Genomic DNA, 20,829 nt, shown 5'->3' on the forward strand with positions numbered 1-20,829 from the left:
GTACAGGCCAGCATTAGCAAGCCCAGTAATACCACCTCCTCCTGATCGTTACTCATTTCTCAATGCTTTTCTCTGGGATACTGGTTTCAGTGCTATCTCCACATGGATGGCTCTTAAGGGTGGTTTCCATCTCAGGTGTCTCCTCAAGATTTCTTGTCCACATGTTCCCCTCCAGCTTGTAATCTTCAGCAGAGGATCCTCAAATCCTCAAACAACAATAGCAAACATTGGTTCCACCATCCTGTCCCCCACCCTGGGTCATGGGGCTTGAACTCTGGGCCTGGGTGCTGTCCCTGAGCTCTTCAGCCCAAGGTTACTGCCCTACCCTTGAGTCACAGTGCCACTTCTGGTTTTCTGGTGGTTAACTCGAGATAAGAATCTCCCGGACTTTAGTACCTGGGCTGGCTTTGAACCACGATCCTCGGATCTCAGCCTCCAGAGTAGCTAGGATTACAGGCATGAGCCACAGAGCTGGGCTAACACAGGTTTTGTGCTGACTTTTCATATGTTATCTATCTAAACCATGTGCCTGCTCTTTTGGCTTTGCTTTAAGCATTAACAAAACGTCAGAATTTCTCACAGCTTGCATATTTCTCATCGCTTCCATGGGTGTTGCCTTGTCACGCATTTGTTTCTTATCCATGAATGAGTTTATTTCAATAAGCCTGAATCTCTCCTTGTTTCTGTGCTTCTTGATTCTCCATATGGTTTCATGGTGGGGTAAAGTAAATGAGAGCATGTGTCTGCTCTGTTGAAAACTCTTCGGTGGAGTAAAAACTGAATTCCTTTTGATAGCCCATAATGATCTACATGATCTGCCTCCTTCCCTGGACACTGGCATCATTTCCTTCCCTGTGACGCCACTTCTTCTCTCCCTCTGAGCTCCCCTCTCAGCAGCCTGATGCCCTAACTGCTTTCTCCTGCCAGACTGAGTTGTCCTCTTCTGCTTTTGTTGTTCTTCCTTGATCTTCTCCAGGTCTTCTCTCAAAAGCCTCACCCGGGAAGCCTTTCCAGCTGCCTCGACCCCATCTTTGGCTTACATTTTTGCAGCCCTCCAAAGCTTCACCACAACTCCCCTTCTTTTCTAACAGAGGAACAATGGCATGAAGAGCAGAAGAGCACACAGCGTGGATATGAAGGAAACTGCAGGTGAGCCTTTCTTAGACAGCCTGGCACAGGAGATGTGGGTGCCGGCAGAACCGGGTTGGGCCTTCAGCAGTTCCTCCGGCTGCTTCTGTCCTCTTCAGCACGCTGTGAAACAGTCCACATCTGTAAAAGTGGAATGATAAGCCAGGCGCAGGTGGCTCACACCTGTAATCCTAACTACTCAGGAGGCTGAGATCTGAGGACCACAGTTCAAAGCCAACCCGGGCACAAAAGTTCATGAGATTCTTACCTCCAATGAACCACCAGGAAACCAGAAGTGATGCTATGGCTCAAGACCTGAAGAGCTCAGGGACAGCGCCTAGGCCCAGAGTTCAAGCCCCATAGTGGGGGGGAGGGAGGGATTGGAATGATAGTGATCCCTGAGCGCAGGCATTTGGAAGACATAGCAAGGACACAGGGTCTGCTCCACGCAGGCCGGCGACTGCTGTCCATCTTCACAGTGAAGTCAGCGGCCTCAGCCTGGGTCTAGCAATGAGTTCTATTTCCACTGCTAATGTTCAGGTCTGAGGTTTCCAATGCTGAATGTATTTCCCGGTAGAAACAGTGACTCCCAAAGAGGTTAGTAGGTTATTGGGTCAGTCTACAGAAGCCTTTCAATCGTGCAATGAATCTGCATTGTGGTAGGAATGGTAGTGCACAGAACTATGAAAATGCTACCGTCATAAAATAAAATAGAAATTCCCATTTGGAATGCCGTGAATGGACTTTTCCCTGTGGAGTGCAAATGACAGTTAAAACCCAGCTGGTATTTATCGTGTCATGGTTATATTAAAAGGACGTGGATCCAACCCCCATGCTGGCTCTAGCCTGAGTTAGGTGTACTAGCCATGTGTCATCTGACAGATAGTGAAACGAAGGCACAGAGCTGAGGGCCAGGATTCAAAGCTTGTCAGTCTGGCTCCATTATCCCCTGATGGTATGACCAGGGTGACCCCATTACTCACCCTTTGGGCGGACTCCTAAGGTAGAGGCTCCAGCCCGTAAAGAGATGTGGATGGCCTGAGTGAGAATAAAGATAGCAGAGATGGGAGTGCAAATGTCACACGCTCATGGGAACTCTGCGCTGATGTTTTCTCTGGATGTTCATGTTTGACTCAGTGCAGATGCCTGAGAGCAGGTAACAAGCAACATGGTTCAGTCCATGGCCACTAAGCCGGGTCTAAGCACTGCCTCCCATCCACTTCCTCTGTCACCTCCCCCGCCAGGCGTAGATAAGGCTTCTGACCATCTCTCGCTGTATCTATGTAGACCCAGGCCGGGAATACGAACTGCTGCTGCAAATGACCTACAGAGATTCCAAGGAGAAGAGAGACTTGGAGAGTTTCCTGAAACTCTTGAAGTCTCCATCGTTGTGCCTGCATGAGCCAATGAAGATGATCAGGGTGAAAGCCTCCACGTGTAAGCCGGCCCTGTGGGGACAGGGGGTGGAAATGAGGCAGGTGGGGGAACGATGTCACAGACTTGGTTTCTTTTCTATGAGACACATCATCACAGGCTGTCAGAAAAGGCCTTGGATGAATCAGACCCTTTTGCAAATGTACAAGCTCTGAGCCCAAAGGAAAGAGGATGCTGGAATGTGTCACGAAGGCAACTGCATCCTTTGGTTCAGAAGTGATGTGAACAGATTGGCCAGAACTTGGTCCATGTCCCTATCTGATGGCATGGTGCCAGGATAGGCTTCCCTGCAAAGGTCTAAAAGATGGCAGCACCTACCTGGTAAACAGCATTCATTATCAGATAGGTGGAGGCGAGTCTAGAGGAGGTCAGTGGCTCCTTGGTGTGGGAGGACGACAGGAGCAGCGTGCATGTTCGTGGACTCGTTGCAGACTGAGCAGGAGGGGGTGCAGATATCCCTCTCTCTTGTATGTGGATTTGTACTCCTGGGATGAATGCCCCGAAGGGGTGGGGCAGGACCCGTGTGAGCTCTGTCTCTGGATGGAATCCCACAGCCTCTGCCCTTCTTCCCAGGGCCTCAGCGGTGTGTGTGCTTCCCGCCTTCATGCTACGCCCTCCCCACATTCACTGTTCTTTCCTGAGGGCCATTTGGGCTGCAGTGAGATGAAATTTTAGTGTCATTTTGATTGCTACCAGAGAGGATGTTGGACGTTTCTCTATGTATTAGCCATCCATTCTTCTTTTTTCTGCCCCCGCCCCCATTGAGAACACCTTTCACTCCGATTGGCTGTGTAGTAACTGGGATTTGTCCTTTCCTGAGCTGGGTTGAGTGTTTGCCAGGTTTCCATACCATCCTCAGAAGCTCTCCCTTCTTCACACATTATCCTCACCCTTTCCACGTTTGATGAGATGTGTAGAACCAAGTCAGAATCCAGCAGGGTACCAGTAACCAGAGGTCAGGGGGTAGAACTGATTCCGTGGGCCTTCACCTTGCTTTCTGTTCAGACTGCAGCAGGTGGGACCACGTCCTCCGGTGTCTCTGTGAGGACAGCTCCTCCTGGTTTCCTCCCTCCTGTCTTGACCCCCAGCACTGCCGTCTCCACACAGCCGGGACCCCCCCAAGCTGCCAGTGTCGCCACAGCAACCTTTCCCACAGCGTCAACTTCTGCGAGAGAGCAAGTAAGCAGAAGATTCTGAGCTTCCGCCACTGGGCTGAGCCTCTCCTACTTCAACTGGAAACAGGGGGAGCCTTGCAAGGCCTTGGGGCTCAAACCCCAGTCCTGCCAAAACTAATAAGGAGAGGCTGTGTGGGAATGCTGGGTGAAGTGCTGTAGGAACTCAGATGTCCCCTGGGCACTGGGGAAGGGCCTAGAGAAGCTGTGGGATCTGGTTAGGTCCTAGATGAAGGCGAAGTAGGATTCACAGAGAAGCACAGAAAAAGCCAAGCTAGCAGGACGACGCGCAGGAATTAGCAAGTGTGGCTCTTGGTTTTCTTAATCAGGATAGCATGAAGCTCAATGCCCAGATGGCATCCATGTCAGTACGCAGGGGTGACCCTTCCTCGAGGTCCTGTGCCCATGTCCATCTACTAGAAAGGCTGTCTTCCCCTTGCAACTGCGTTCATGGCAAAGCCACAGCTGAACTCTGTTTTCCTGTGTTTCCCGTGCTTCTTCAGGTGAAAGTTTCTTGTCAAAAGAGGGCGAGAGAAGCAAAGTGCCTGCCTTGCCACATGCAAGGCTTGGGTTTGATCCCCTGCATGGAAGAATTCCACTTTGAATAGACAGACTGAATTACATGTCTGTGATTGTGTGCTGCTAAGAAAATCAAGTTAGAAATGCATTGTGTCTAAAACCATGTTGTTGTTTTTTCCCCTCTATTTCTCATAGAGATCTGGGGTACTTTCAAAATCAATGAAAGATTTACAAAAGACCTTTGGAATTCATCTTCTCTTGTATACTTCAACTATAAAAACAGAATTGAAAGTCAGGTATGTACTTTCTGCTTACAACATGAGAAATGATTTGTTAAAACTCAAGCCCAGAAGTTTTCCATTCAGCATATATCATTAATACATCTTCTGAATTTTTCTTTTACAGGGAAGTTATTTTCTATAACTACAATTGACATTTATTAGGCACTTTTCTATCTAAGGAAGTGTTATCTGTTGATTTTCTAGCTTGCTTTTGTTCAGTATTGCTCATTTAGTTTGACTATTACATGAAGGCCTGTGGATAGCTTTCCAATTTTTATTTCTAAAAATTTTATAACTGAAGGTCAGTCATCAGTGCTTTGAATTTGTTCCATATAGAAAATTTCTTTTCTTTAGTGGTACTGGATTTGAACTCAGGGCTTTGAGCTTGCAAGATAGATACTTTACCACTGGAGTAATACCCCTAGCCTATGAAATTTTTGTTGTTAGAGGCTGAAAGAATTATCAAGCAAAACTCTAGGAGTCCTAAAAACTATAGACTTATTCCTGGGATGATGGCTCAGACGTGGCTCTAACCGAAGCGAGAGCTGATGGACTCACCTTAAGTACCTGGGAAAATAAACACTTGGTATTTTTGATGAGGAAAAACTATAGTCTTGGGGTTAATTTATGAAATGTATGTCTGCCCTAAGCAGTTATTTGCTTTTTCTTCAGGACAGAGACACACCCTCAGCCTTGACTATCCCATTTTATTAGCAACATCATCTATAAACTACACACACACACACACACACACACACACACACACACACACACACACACATACACACATTTTCCCCTGTGTATGTGTGTGTGCAATGACTCCCAGTGGCTAGTTTAACTGTATTTGTTAGGACATGGGACTTCTTCCTGTGGTACCTCATTCCTTTCTTCTTTTGCTGTCATTGGTGAATTTACTGTCTGATGCGTTTTTTTGTTTGTGTGTCTGTACAAAGCACAGGGACACAGATGAGCGTATTTCTCTGTTTCCTTTCCAAGCTTAGGGAAGTCTACACAGGAATTCCTGGTTTCGATGTGGTTCAGGTCACCCAGTTTCGGTAAGTGATGCATCTCTGGGCCTGTGGGTCACTCCTGATGAGGCTGTGTGGTTTTCAGGCCACCCTGGCTGCCGGCAGTGCCCGGCTAGGCATTCTGGTAGACTGCCCACCAACCAGGCAAGAGTCAGAAATGCTTCTGAATGTCTGAAGAGGCGAGGAGCTCCTTCTGATGAGTTTAGGGTTCTGTGGGTTGAAGAACAGAATTCAGGTTTCCTATTTTTTCTTTTTTGGTCCTGGTATGTGTAACTTCCATCTCACGTCTCTTGTATGCTGTGTTCAATAGCTAGGTGCATTTTTTTTCTGCTCAGGGTGAGTTCAACACTGCTATCCTCCCTTTCACAGCTTTTGATGACTTGAACCAAATCTCTGTACGAATGCTTTCCAACACTGTCCCTTGAAATTGGCTATGCCCCTGAACTATGGACCTAAGTACCCGGCTGTCCACTTGACGTTTCCACGTGTGTTGGCAGTGAGCATGTCAAACACAGGGCTTCCCCCTCCCATCCTCTCACTGTCCCCTCTGGGCAGATTGCTTCCTTTTTTGCCCCTTCCTAACTCACATCTTCGGGGTTATTTTGTGATGTAGCATTTGCATACGGGGATATGCTCACCCTGGTTTTGAAAAATGCCTGTCTAAACCCTCCCTATCAAGACACAGCATTTACAGTTCTACTCACATTCCTTCCTTCTAATGAATCTCCATATCCAGTCCCGAGCCTTTCCACCACAAGATTTCGGCCCCCATAGTTTATTGTAGCTACTCCAGATCTCCATATCAGTGAATTTTAATAGGCCTGGCTTCTTTCACTCAGCGTGATATCTTTAAGATTCATCTCATCTTCTCCCAACCGTGTACCCCCCTACCTTCAGTTCATTCATTATTGTTGCTCAGTAGTATTCCATTGCATGTTTTCCATTCCATGAAGTCATTCTTGATTGGTTTCTTTCCCTCACACCCAAGCTTTCTTCTTTAGCAAGTCCTGTGGCTCTGTGTTCAAATACAGCCAGAATCTCACCATTATTCCTCACACACCCTGCAGCTGAACTACTGTAAACCACACTACTTTTTTTGTGACTAAACTTCCTGCTTCTTAGCTCAGCCCATTTCAGCTTTCTTCCTACAACAACGCAAATGATGATCATAAAAAATACAAAAAACAAATATGATCACCCTCTTGCCTTTTGATGTAGAGTAAAACTTTGAAATGAAAAGTTAACATTCAAACATCAAAGTGCTATGTGTTTATTTCTCCAATCTTACCTTTCTCCCTTGCTCATTGACTTTTAGTTGTGTCAATTTTTGAGTTTATCAAGCTCAGAGCTATTTTTTTCCTGCCCTAGGGCCTTTACATACATGGGCCTACTGTACCAGTACTGTTTATATCCCGGGATCTTTCCTTCTCATCTTATTTGCCTCACCTTCAAAGACCTTCTGCACAAAGTAGCCTTTCCTTACCAGCCTTATTTGATACAGGATCTCATCTCCATCTGTCATTTGTAACACTGCTCCTTCCTCTCATGATACTTTACACTCATCATTGGTGTGTGTGTGTGTGTGTGTGTGTGTGTGTGCTTGGCAGTTACTTATTTACTTTGCCTTCTCCACTAGAAGCTCATCTCTGTGAAAGCAGGAGTCAACTGTACTTGGTGAATTCCGAGGGCCTGCACGCCACGTGCACACAGTAGGGCTGGAGGGATTGCAGGTGAACAGTGAACGTTCCTTTCTGCTGCTCCTTGCAGAGAAGGCAGCGTCCTGGTGGGGTTTGAGGTCACTGGCTCCAGCAGCACCTCCGAGCTGCTCTCCAGAATGGCACAGATGGCTGAAAAGGCAAAGGCGGCCGTGGCCGAGCTGTTTCCTCTTGAGGATGGCTCTTTCCGAGTGTTCAGGGAAGGTAACCTTCGGTTCTCATCCTCTTCTTCACAGAAGCTCACGCGTATCCTCAGGAAGGGGATAGGAGGGTTTGGTTTTTTCTTTTTTCTGGGAGAGAAGTACTATAAATCTAGCTTTCAGAAGAAAGAGGCAGCTCTGTCCCATAAAACACGGCTTCATCTGACTCTCGTACATTTTACAAGTCCGAATTGATCTCCATCTCCGGAGTTAACGTTATGGAAGAATGATCTTGCCACAGGCTGAGGAGGAAGTGACTCAGCAGTGGTTTACTGGTATGTGCGTCAGAGGAGCCTGGGGTTGACACTTCAGAGACCCAAGGCAAGAGGCACACATCCTTCACACACGCACACACACACGTGCACCTGTCTAGATATACATGCAAATGCACACCCAGACGTTGTATGTTTCTTTTCCGTTACTTATTTAAAAGATCTGTTTCCTGTTGACATGTAATAATTGCACACATACACACAGGGTAAAAGGAGACTCTGCTGTAGTTGTGGGGTTTTTGTCTGTTGGGTTTATTTTTATAAAAATAAGGTGTATGCCAGGTGCCAGTGGCTCACATCTGTAACCCTAACTTCTTAGGAAGCTGAGATCTGAAGATCATGATTCAAAGCCAGCCCGGGCATGAAAGTCAGTGAGACTTTTATTTCCAATTAATCACCAGAAAACCAGAAACAATGCTGTGGTTCAAAGTGGAAGGACAGTCACCTAGAGCTAAAGAGCTCAGGGACAACTCCCAGGCCCAGAGTTCAAGCCCCAGGACTGATCAAAAAAAGAAAAAAATAGAGTTTAAACTCTGGGCACTGAGTGTTTAGTAAGCGAGTGCTCTACCATTTGAGCCAGGTCCCTGATCAATTTGCTTTTTTTAAAATTTTCCAGTAGGGGCTTATGTTGGTTTTCAACAGGTCTGGATTAAAAATCTTTAAATATGACTTCATGTTTTGGACATAACATTGGAATATTCTAGAATCACTTTTCCGGTTTCCCTTCTTTTCCAGCCCACTGCAACAGTGTTTTCTTCGGCTTTGGGTCTGAGGGTGATCAGTATATCCTCCCTTGCACCAGTGGCTACATGGGCACTCTCACAGCCAGGTGCCTGACGGCAGGGTGGCAGGTCATCAGGGAGTCCTGTGTCCTCTCACAGCTGGAGGAATTGCAGAAGGTGAAGGATCTTTTTACTTTGTGAACTGGTGTGATTTTGAGCTCTACCATGGACATCTACCTCCCAGTAAACATGGCCAGGTGGAGGGTAAAACCTGTTTGTACCATCAGATAGGGTGCAGAAAGCAAGGGTGTAGACAGGAGTGACAGCTGAAAAGGTCAGAAAATGCCAGAGTTGATGGGTCTGTTCTGGAATGTGTTAGTACTGGGGTCTGGGACAATGAGCTGGTTTAGAGGTTGACAAGGCCTGGGAGTGGAGAGTTAAAGATGTATGCAAGAACGCCTGGGAGTCACAAGGGGGCGGGGTATAGGGTGAAAGATCTACATAGAGGCATAGGTCTGTAGTCACATGGATTGCCAACTTCCTTCTGTAAATCAGGAAACAAAAGACCAAGGAGCCGGGCGTCCCTCTGGTAGCAACAGTGTTTGTCTAGAAACAAAGTTGTTTGATTTCTACTGTAGTGCCATGACCTCTCTTCCTGCTCTGTTACAAAGGGTCATGTGTTTGGACAAGTTTATAGACATCCCCCTTCCAGAAGCTTCCCATACTGAGCACAACTTCTGTCCCAGCTAGGGACCTGGCTCATACAGAAGAGAACCCCAGAATGATGGTTACCAAAGGACGGAGGCGAGGGCATTTACTGCTCTCTTCCTGGACCTCAGTTTCCTCATCTGTAAACTACTGCTTCTGACCACAAAAAGTAGTTGGAATCCACTGGACCCCGAATGTGAGGGGAGTCATATCTCAGATGCGTTGGGCAGAGTAGCAGTTAGCAGGCATAATCTGTGATCCTGGGTCATCAATCCTGAAGAGTGGAAGCAGAAGGAGGCCTGAAAACAGAACTGGAACTCCAAGTTAGTGGTTCACTGGGAACTAACACGGGACCAGTAATACCGTCCCTGCATACATCCCTTGCTGCGTATCTCTGTCCTGTGCAGATGTAGTATAATATAGGTTTGGTGCTAGTACCCAGCTGAGTATTCTTTAGCAGGTTGCCAACCCTCACTGAACCCCAGTTTATTTATTATTATTTTTGTTGTTGTTGTCGTGGAGCTTGAATTCTGGGCCTGGGTGTTGTCCCTGAGCTCTTTAGTTTAAGGCTACCGATCTATCCCTTGAGCCACAGAGCCACTTCCAGTTTTCTGGTGATTAATTGTCTCACAGATTTTAGTGCTCAGGCTGGCTTTGAACCATGACCCTCAGATCTCAGCCTCATGAGTAGCTAGGATTACAGACATGAATGGATGAATGAAAATAATTATTATATACAAGTGCTTTTAATAATTCTTATTCTATTATTGTGAGCACGGCTATATAGATTCCCCTGTGCAATTGTTAGTTCTGTGTGGCCTGTGACTTTCTGTTTAAATTCAATGACAGACAACATTTCTGATTTTCTAGAATGTAACCCCCTTTATGTCTAGAATTTCAGTGTGATTGCAGGCAATGCCACGGAGGAAGATGTGTCATCTTTGGTGCAAAATCTTTCAGCCATCATTCAGAAAAGCCCCTCAATGACAGTGGGGAACCTGGCTTCAGTGGTGTCAATTCTGGGCAATGTTTCATCGCTATCCTTGGTAAACCATCTCAAGGTGTCTAACGTGACACTGAAGGTATGGTCTTCCCTGGGCTTTCAGGACTGACAATGATAGAGTTCTGATATCATCTCCTGGGAGGAAAGATGGAAGCCCATGTGACAGAGGGACTCTTGAAGAAGATGGCACATAGTACAGACTGCTCTGCAGTACACATGGAGCTCGCCCAATAGGCAATGTGAATTCAAAGGAAGCCAGAGCTATCTAGAGGCAGCCTGTCTGGGCCACCTGGGGTGAATAGGAGGGATTGACCTTGGCATTATGTGGCCCAAACTATGATTTTTAGCAAGGCATATTTTAAGAACTCCTTTCTTCTGACTGGAGAATTCAGGATTTAGTGTACAGATATTTAGTAATAATTTGAAAACTAGGGATATTTGGTCACGATGACAAACAACCAAAGAAGAGTATAAATGATTATAGCCTCATCATTCTAGAATAGTCACTGCAAGGTATGACCTCAGTGCCTGCAAGACTAGCAAGAGACACAACAGCTCTTCATTAAGTTTCCTTGCAAACATGTGGGATACATGCATTTATCCTAGTGTGTATAATAGCTTATACAATTGGGCTACATTATATATATATATATATATTACCTAGTCACACAATTATAACTATATATGGTAAAAACTATGGCATTACGGCAACTATTGTATTAAATAGAAATAAGTTAAACACCTCAAGTTAAAGCAAAGATGCTCAGATTTTGTTTTTATTTGGTTACAAAAGACCAACAAACGTAAAATGACCCGAACAGCATACATATAAAAAGGAAGAATGAAAACAGAGCAAGTAAAAAAAAAAAGAGAGAGGGGTCTTGGGGTGGAGGATAGTACGAAAGAGACACTGGCTCAAAGAGTGGAAGACGCAGAAGGTAAGATGAAAGGAAAACACCAGAGGAGGCTGCAGTGTGGCATAATTTGTGAGATAAAATGGCAACATTCACAGAGCTGCTTGGATAAGGAATCTGTCAGTGGAAGTGTGATCCAAACAGGGTGACATGAATCAAGACACATTGTATTCATAATCTGCAATTGCCAAATGGCAGCTCTTTTTGGGAGTATTTTTAAATTGTTGGGATAATGTATAGAAGGGTTACAGTTACATTGGCCAGATAGTAAGTGCCTTACTTCTCACACATTGATACTCCTTCTCGTGATTTTGTCCCCATTTCCCTCCTCCCTCCCCCTATGGCAAGGAATAAAAAAGATCATACTAAAAAATAAATAAAATGGAATGAAATCAAAGACAAAACATGAAAAAGAAAACCATCTCAATTCAATGTTGCTTTGTTATCTGGATCTAGCTTTTAAAAACAGTGTTAGTAATTCTTCTGGAATGAACAAGGAAATGTAAATTAAATTTTGAGCATGCATGGCATGCATTCCTAACTTCTGATGTTGCTAGAGGAAATCTGTTCAAACCGAGACTGGTGTCCTCACACCTTGGTGTGAGCAGTCGTATAATCAGTCAGTGTTGGCATCTTAGGGAGAAAGAAATGCTCATTTGTGCCCTGCAGTGTCCCTGTTTGATCGCACTAAAGCCCTGTGTGCTGATGAGTAAGTTTTTGGGGGTGACCACTCTGGATTCACACTTATTTACCCCAAAGCTTCTCATGTACAGTGTCAGAGCTGAATTCGGTTGAGGAATTTTACGGTGGTTCTCGGCTTCCTCTCTCACTCCGTAACACAGGACTGACCTCCATTCTTGGGTTTCAGAATGTCATCGACATAGCCGACCACATTCTTAATTCAGCATCCATGACCAATTGGACCATGTTGTTGCGAGAAGACAAGCGTGCCAGCTCCCAGTTACTGGAGACCCTGGAAAACATCAGCGTGCTGGTTCCTTCCTCCGCTCTGCCTCTGAGTTTTTCTGGGGAATTCATTGACTGGAAAGGGATTTCCATGACCCAGAGCCAAGACCGCGGTGGTTATAGCTACCAGGTGCAGCTGTGCCAGCAGGACTCCTCCACCCCCATCACGGGCCACGTGTTCATTAAGGAGGACCAGTTCCACATGTCCCTTCCAGAAGCCATCATCAGCATGGCCTCGTTGACCTTTGGGAACATTCTCCCCATCACCCCAGATGACATGGCTCGCGTCAACGGGCCTGTGATGTCCACGCTGATCCCCAACTACTCCATCAGCGAGGTCTTCCTGCGCTTCTCCAAGACCCAGCCCCACCTGAGCCAGCCTCGCTGCGTGTTTTGGGATTTCAGCCACTTGCAGTGGAACCAGGCCGGCTGTCACCTGCTGAATGAGACTCCGGACGCCGTGCTGTGTCGCTGCAGCCACCTGACCTCCTTCTCCATGTTGATGTCGCCCTTTGTGCCCCCCGGGATTGTCCCCGCGGTCACTTGGATCACGTATGTGGGGTTGGGCGTCTCCACGGCCAGCCTCGTCCTGTGTCTCATCATCGAGGCTCTGTGCTGGAAGCAGACGAGGAAGACCCCGACGTCCTTCTCCAGACACGTGTGCCTGGTGAACATCGCCCTGTCCCTCTTGGTGGCCGACCTTTGGTTTCTAGTGGCCGCCACGCTGGACACCTCGCTGGCCTTGTCTGCAGTCTGCAGCGTGGCCGTCTTCTTCACACACCTGGCCTACCTGGCTCTGTTCTTCTGGATGCTCGCCCTGGGCCTCCTGCTGGCTCACCGCGTGGTCCTCGTCTTCCACCACGTGGCCACGCCACGGCTGATGGCCACTGGATTCGGCCTGGGCTACGGGTGCCCTCTCCTCATAGCTGTGGTCACCGTAGCCGTCACGCTGCCCCGCCACGGCTACACCAGGAGAGACGTGTGCTGGCTCAACTGGGCCCCGGGCAGCAAGCCTCTCCTGGCTTTCGTTGTCCCCGCGCTCACCGTGGTGGCTCTGAACTCGGGGGTGCTGCTGCTGGTGCTCAGGAAGCTCTGGAGGCCGGCGGTGGGGGAGAGACTGACTCGGGACGACAAGGCCACGGCCATCCGGCTAGGGAAGAGCCTCCTTGTGCTGGGCCCGCTGCTGGGGTTCACCTGGGGCTTCGGGGTCGGGACCATGCTGGACAGCCACAATGAGGCGTGGCACGTGCTGTTTGCTCTGTTGAATGCTTTCCAGGTAGGAACGACCAGAATGAGCTGTGACTCCCTCATGTCACTCGAATATGCGTAGAGAATTCCCATGGCGAAGTGGAAATCATGTCCTCAGTCTGGCTCCAGTTAAGGCTATAATGAAAAGTGCATGGAAATGGAGTAAAACATAATCCACGCCTCACCCCCCACCCCGCCCCCAATAGTTCATGTTATGTGGAAGCAAAATGTCCAACTTCTCCAGTAATTTATTGCAGGGTTTTATATCGTTGTAAAGTACATGCAACATGAATCCTTCTTGCCATCCACTCACTCTTCTTTCTCTTGTGCAGACCTCTGACAAAGCACAGGAAAGCAAAACTAAACCAAGGTGACATGCTGATTCCAAATGGAGAAAGAGGGACACCTAGAATGCAATAAGCCAAAAACTAGCCAGTGTTTGTAAATGACATTTTATTGAGATACAGCATGGCCATTCATTTCTTTACAGCCTATGGCTTTACTTTGTTGTGACCGAACAGATGCCACAGAGATTGTCTGGCCTAAAACACTTCCTGTCTTGCCATTACAGAAACATGGTTGTGGATTCCTGCCACCAATGATGCCTTTTTACCTTTTATATAGACAGTGTTCTATGTCTATAGCAATGTGGCTATTAGGTTGTCACGTGTGTGGAAGAAAGCTTCCATCCTGGTTGTGCAGGTGGTGACAGATTCCTGCAGAATGTCTGAGGGACGTAGTCAAATGTTTGAGCTCTGGGGTTAGATATGTCTCTGCCTAAAACCTTACAAACAAGCATGGCCTGTAACAAATGACTGAACCTCCCTGTCCCCCAAGTCTCTCCTCTAAATGAGACATAGTAGTATTTATACAAAGCGGGCACGTAGTTAATGCCCACTGTGTCTTTTGAAAGCAGCAGCAGGTTTTTTTTTTTGTTGTTGTTGTTGTTTAACAGAGCAGTGGATTTGCAGGTGCTAGGATAGACATGCACAAGGACCTTGAACCCAAGATGACAAGGTTACGGAACCCCTGTTGGGGTAGGGTCGAGGGTGTGGGAAAAACGTGGACAGGAAGAATCTAGCTTGGCATGTTCCTGCCTGGCAGGCAAAAACTTGACATTCTCTTACTGAGAGGAGTTCAAGGTTAAAGGAATCCCTGGACAAGGTCTTTCCAAGAGTGTGACTGGAAAGGAAGGCGCTAATAGAGACCATCTCTCTCTGCCTGGGTGGAGGGCCATAGTACTAGAATTTAGTACCCGTGGCATAGTGCATGTTCGTTAAGGATCTGATTCAAAAATACATTGAAGTTCAGAAGCCAACAGAAGCTATTTGTCTGGGGCCTGGAATGAAACAAAGCTTTGGGTACATTTTCATCTAATCATTTGTTTATTACATGTTCATGGCAAAACCCTTGAAGACTTTCCAAGGAATTTGTGTTCAGGTAGAAAGACAGACAAAAAAAAATCAAGTTCAATGTTATATGACAAACTGAAATAATACTATGTGAGGATGCTTTCTTTTCTGGAAAATGAAAATACGTTTTTTGTTTGTGTTTGGTTAAAGGGCTTTTTCATCCTTTGTTTTGGAATTCTCTCAGACAGCAAGGTAAGCGTTCATGAATTTCTCTCTCTGTTTGCCATTATAGCTGTCTTCAAGCTCTTATATTCTATTCTGCAGTCTTCTTCATAGTATAAGAAGCTGAGTGACAAGTACTTTCATAGTAAAATGCTCTCATTTCACAAAGGTCAGCCTCAGCCTCAAGAGATAGGTGCTAAATGTTCCCTTTGTCTAAAAGCCATGTAAAATCAATCACCCCTTGCAATGTGACCATTAGAGAAAATAATAATAAACAAGCTACCTGCTTATGGCAGCTCACACCGGTAACCCTGGCGACACAGAGGCTAAGACTGGAAGGCTGTGGTATCAGAACATCATGGACAATCCTGTCTACCAGATCCTCACCTTAAGCAAAAGAGAGGAGCAGCATCGTGGTGCAGGCCTGTCATCTCAGATATTGTGGGAATTGTAAATAGGAGAATTACAGGCCAGGCTGGCCAGACTAAACAGTGAGACCCCATCTCAAGAGTAACCAGAGCAGAAAGGACTTGAGTTTCAGCAATAGAGCACCTGCTTGGCTAAGAGGAGAAACCTGAGATCAAACCCAGTACCACTAATTTAAAGTAACAGCAAATTCTTTTTTTAGCCTTAAAAGTATTAACTTTTAAATTCCTTTGGCAATGATTCAAAAGCAAAATTTGTTTTCTAAGGTGTGAGATTCCTTTAGGCTGTTGTAACTAGTGTATTCTGGGTATATGTCCTGTTTCTACATTTCCAGAGCTTCACATGGTAAAGGTCAGTGTCTCACATGAAGTCTTTCCTAATGAAAGACTGGATTGGAGTAGGAGACAACAGAAGACGTTTGTAATAAACTCATTTCATTACTTTCTCAAGCAATGGTCAATTCATTGAAAGGGTTTAGGGAATAGATTTGAATAGGTTTGAATAGGTAAATAGCAATATTTTGTATTAGCACCATTATTACATATTATAAACCCTGCTCGTGAAGAAGAAGCAAATTTCTTTTTTTTTCTTTTTTTTATTGTAATTAGTAAAAGGGTTACATGATATTTGCCAGATAGAAGGTGCATTAATTCACATACATTGATACCCTTTCACATGTCTTGGTACCCATTACCCTCCCCCCCACACCCCCCACCCGTCTTGGTTTTCCCCCTTCCCTATCAAATTTCAAATAACCAAATACAAATAAATTCAATATATCAGATGACAAAGTGAGATACTATAACAATATGAGATAACCAAGGGACAGCAAAGGAGATGAGAGACAACGTAGTACATTAAAGGACAACAATCATTTGTTATATGGCTTTTGTTGAAGAAGCAAATTTCTGTTCTAACTGTGGTCAGTAATTGCTTTGGGCCACTCATGACTAAGAAATCCTTCCTTTCACAGATCAGCTTCAATTTAGCAATTATTGACCATGACTAGTGCCTAGGATCTGAGCTATTAAATCTCGTGGTGCTGTTGTTCTGTGAGTAAATCAAGGTTTTGTTTTATGGTAAAGAGGCAAAAAAGAGTAACCAGTCCGATGCTCATGGTCTATCTGTACTTCTGAGACAATACTATCAAATACCTATTTTAATCTGCGTTGTTCTTTGCTATGCTTGTCTGTGATAACACCTGTGCTTCTCTCCAATATTGCTTTGCTGCCTCTTACCCAGCTGCGACAACTTCTGTGCAACAAACTGTCTCCATTGAACTCTTGGAAGAAAACTTCAAAGGTAATTAATCATTTCCTACTTCCAAGCATGGGATGTTAGTCCTGCAGCAAACTAATGTCTGGAAATCCCTTGAATTTCTGTCATAATCAAAGTCTCACTGTCTGGCTGGGTGCTCGGAACTGGGTGAGGTAGGCTCACTGAGTAAAGGGGACCACAAAGGGACAGGAGAAGGCATGGGCAGATGAAGGGAACTTGGGCTCCCACGACTGTGGGTACAGGCCAGGATCGAACACCTCCTTTTAGTCTTTTGCAGTTTCAGTTTTAATTCTAGGATCAGGTCAGTTCATATAAATGGGAATTCTGTTTTATTCTTCACCACAGGAGTGCAATCCATGTGAGAATGGTGTGGCAAAGTCATGTGTGTGCATTTCCTGTTTTCAGTGCTAATTTGGATTTCTGTATATTAGCCATTACTGAGGGTTTATTATTATTATTATTACTCTTATGTGGGTGTACAAAACAGCTTCAATTCCACATGCCAGCTTGTGAGCACAATGCACCTTGGTCAGCAACGCCGCCATCCCCTCAGTCTTCCACCTTCCATTTTGTATGGTGGAGGAAGATGAGGTCCAGGGAAGAGGGAAGTGGATTAATGGAGTTTGGAAGTGTGAGCCAGCGCAGTCAGAGAGCTTCCAATACAAGAACTTCTGGGTCGACTGAAATGTCAACTGACATTTGTGTCCGAATGGGCATGGATGTTTGGAGGTTAATTTTTTCCTCCTCCACAGAATAGCTTGGAATCTTTGAACCACAACTTAACAAGGAAATCATTCTCTGGCATCTAGAGAGCTTCCTTGGTCTGTGTGCCCAGTAGAAAACATGGATGGGACTTCAGAGAGCACTGGCCAGTGAGTCAGAGGGCCTGCTCTGTTCTCTCTAGAACCCAAACGACTGTGCGATCTTAGGAAAGTTCCTCTGTCCCTCTGGAATTCCGGGGCTCCTCGGCTCTAAAAAGCAAGTGTTATATGAGTGACTCAAAGAGATTTTCCACATCCTGTGATCTTGATTTCATGTCTTGAAAAACTAAGTAAGAATCTTTGAACAGCCAAGTGTGAAATTAATGTCATTATTCACTCGGAAGCAAAGGAAGGAGCTGGAAGGAAGTAAAGCCTTTTTTTTAAAAAATAAAACAGACAGGACACACCCCACCCGCAAAGCAGGAAGTCCATGGTTTTCTCCTTTGAAATATCAAAGCATTAAAAACCACCCTAATGTGAAATTAAAAAAAACAAATAATAAAAAGAAAAGCAAAAATTCCAGGCAGTCTGTCTCCCACTTCCCAGAAGGTCACAGTAGGCCTTGGGTATTCCTATCTTCTGCACTTATCCAGTTTTATTTTCAAGTCAGGTGATAAAAGTGAGTGTCTTATTATCTGGTTGGAGGGTTCATTTGCTTTAACATAAATGTTGAACCCCTTCCAACATTTCTGCCATCTCTTCCAGCTCCTCTGGGCTCCTCAGTGTTTTTAGTCCCATTCTGACACAAGCACATCAAATATTACAACATTGTATGCATGAGCTGACACGCTGAATCGCAGTTCTGTGCAACTATTAATGATACTTAAAATAACTAAAGTGTAAAAAATGTATGCTCATGTTACAGAAGAAAATTGTTTAGAATATTTTTTAAATTGATATGAGTGAAAAATTGAGAAGCCAGATTCTAGATGATGAGAAAGGAAGGGAAGACATAAATTTGCTGGTGAAAGGAGAGCAAGTGAGGGAGGCGGGGCCCGATGAAAGCAAGTCCTCAGATTGGCAGCAAAGCGCCAGCAGAGACAGGAAGCAGCAGGAAGAGGATGGAAGTAGAAAGAGTCCCAGGGAGACAGACTCAGTCACCAGCTAAAGACACTGTGGTGTGATGTCTGCAGTTACCACACTGCTCTGGGTATTTAGGTGCGGCAGCAGGATCACAAGAAGGGCATTGTAAAAATGCATTGATGAGCCAAGCAAGTGTGTGCCTGGAGGGGGAAAGCAGGCCAGTCAGGGGAAGATTAACTACCCACACGGGGGCAGAGCAGCTCAAAGGACCAGACCAGCACTTCAGGGAAAGATGGGTGGGGATTCCAGGTGGGATGGAATCAGGGCCCTTCCCTCCGAGCCCTCTCCACATGGACTGGCTTCTGCCAGGACACATTCCATTCTCTTTCTCCTTGCCAGGTTAGCTATACTGAACTACTATGTGATCCTCCGCTGAGGGTGGGGCTGAGTCTTGGAGCCTGGGCGTCTTCACCCCTGCTTAGGCCGGCCTATCAGCCCAGGGGTGGCCCTGGCACCGGAAGCACTGAATTAGGCAGATGGGTGGCACATAAGACAGTGACACACAGCAGTCAGGAAATGCAGAAATCTCACAAAAGAATGTCCCTAACATCCAGATGACTATGTCTTTTGTGCAGCGAAACTCGTCAGATACCAAACCCAAATGCTTAAAGCCTTTCCACCTCCTCCAAAGCAAAGGTGAGTTAGAATGAAGCCTGGGGGGATGAAAAGTCTGACGAGAGATGATGGAGCCTTGGGCGGTATGTACTCCACACGTGCCATTGAATCATGAAGAATCGACCGCATGTTCATCTGGCCTGTGCTGCAGGCTGAACGGACGAGGTTGAACCCTGGAGGCCCATTCGATACTTCCATTAAAAATGAACCCGTTTCTTCAGTTAGACATTCTTATTATCTGTGGCATAAGTCATCAGGGCCTTGGGGGTGAGTGTGTGGTTAGAGCCTCAGCAGCTATGTCGCTCTTCGTGGGCACGAGGCCATGTGCTTGTAGTCCGGATTCTGGACCACATCCTCTTCTTTCCTCCCTTGTCCTGGGGAAGGGAGGAGCTGTGCCAGCTCAGAGTGAGGGAGCATTGTTCCTTCCATCTAGGATTCCTTCTGGTCCTACGTTCTTAGGCTGGTGGTGGCTGCAAGTCAGTGATCAGCCCCTGGAAAGCCAAGACGTAAACCTTGTCAATCCCAGGGCCGTTGCAACGGTCTGGGGGTGGAAGAGGAAATACTGAGCCACTAAGTTAGGCAGAAGTCAGATTTAATGGCCCAAGTAACCTTTCACACTGCGTTAGGTTAAAAGGCATCCTGTAGACAGGGGATGGCAAAGTCATTTTTGTTTCCATCAAAAAGTATCCGAACTCCAGATCAAGCTCAGATCTGAGAATATGCCCATTTAGGATTCTCAGCCCTGAAATCACAAATAAAAATAACATGTCCTCTCAGGAGTGGTAGGTCATGCCTGTCATCCTAGCTGAGAACTGAGGATCGCAAAGCCAGCCCAGGCACTAAAGTCCATGAGACTCTTATCTCCAATTAACCACCAGAAAAATGGAAGTGGTGCTGTAGCTCAAGGGGTAGAGCAGTAGCCTTGAGCTGAAGAGCTCAGGGATAATGCCAGGCCCAGAGTTCAAGTCCCATGACCTACAAAAATAAATAAATAAATAAATAAATAAATAAAATGCAAATAAAATAAAATACATAGCATGTCTTGTCTCGGACAAGAGATTCTTGATAAATAATGCAAACGCTTAAGGTGCCAGTGAAATGTTCTTTTTAGTCAACCCCATTACTCCCTATAGCTTCCTAAAATCACCCCTAGAGGTAAGAAATCCTACAGGCTTATTTTCATTTGGGTCTCAGGCTTCATATCAATGTAGCAGCAATAATTCTTATTCTTTTTTTCCTTCTTCAGGCAGTTATGCGCTTTCTCATACTGGAAGTTCCTCCACTAGCATCACGCTAACTCAATTTTTGTCAAATGAATGATGGATCTAGAAACTCAAGGACAATTATTTTTTGGAACAACTTGACATTTAGAACCAAATGTCAGTGAAGACATTATACCTAGAATCAGACAGGATGTTCTGATTTAAGATTCTCAGAAAAAGACAGATGAGTTCTGTGGCTTTATCACTCACTGCCTTTTTAGTCTGTAATTAAAAGGAAAGAGATTTTATTTCCTTGTAGCTTCTTCCTAGGAAATTATTCTATGAATAAAAAAGAGTACATTTTGTTGGAAAGTGTGTCCATTATGTTTTCCTCTTATGAATACAGATAGAATTTCTTTTTTCATAAAATAACATTATTTTCAATAATCCAGAATTTAAAAAACTATGAAATAGCCTTAGGTACATGGTTGTATTATGATTATTTTCTTGTCAAAATTAGTGTGACTGTCCTTTAAAATGCGATTTATCTTTAAGGTTCATGTTTGGGGTATGTGAGTGT

General features: G+C 45.4%; 1 protein-coding gene across 1 annotated transcript; it reads left to right on the forward strand.

The window, feature by feature from the left end:
• The first annotated feature begins 1,096 nt into the window (after window positions 1-1,096).
• On the forward strand, window positions 1,097-20,621 carry Adgrf1 (adhesion G protein-coupled receptor F1). The gene is made up of 13 exons (XM_090355520.1): window positions 1,097-1,149; window positions 2,416-2,565; window positions 3,568-3,741; window positions 4,449-4,549; window positions 5,531-5,589; window positions 7,330-7,481; window positions 8,485-8,648; window positions 10,073-10,261; window positions 11,965-13,338; window positions 14,873-14,914; window positions 16,553-16,612; window positions 19,008-19,068; window positions 20,294-20,621. The coding sequence occupies exons 1-13, from the start codon at window positions 1,104-1,106 to the stop codon at window positions 20,365-20,367; spliced, it is 2,646 nt and encodes an 881-aa protein (XP_090211646.1). The 5' UTR covers window positions 1,097-1,103; the 3' UTR covers window positions 20,368-20,621.
• The last annotated feature ends 208 nt before the right edge of the window (window positions 20,622-20,829 follow it).

The sequence above is a fragment of the Megascapheus bottae genome, chromosome 22 (assembly GCF_031878675.1).
Source record: "Megascapheus bottae isolate mThoBot1 chromosome 22, mThoBot2.hap1, whole genome shotgun sequence".
In the NCBI taxonomy this organism is placed as follows: domain Eukaryota; kingdom Metazoa; phylum Chordata; class Mammalia; order Rodentia; family Geomyidae; genus Megascapheus; species Megascapheus bottae.

Excerpts from the sequence above, each read along its gene's own strand:
- Adgrf1 (XM_090355520.1), top strand. The coding sequence starts at position 1,104 with ATGAAGAGCAGAAGAGCACACAGCGTGGATATGAAGGAAACTGCAG. Across the intron at positions 1,150-2,415 it reads GGATATGAAGGAAACTGCAG|ACCCAGGCCGGGAATACGAA; the intron begins GTGAGCCTTTCT and ends GTATCTATGTAG. Across the intron at positions 13,339-14,872 it reads CTCTGTTGAATGCTTTCCAG|GGCTTTTTCATCCTTTGTTT; the intron begins GTAGGAACGACC and ends GTTTGGTTAAAG.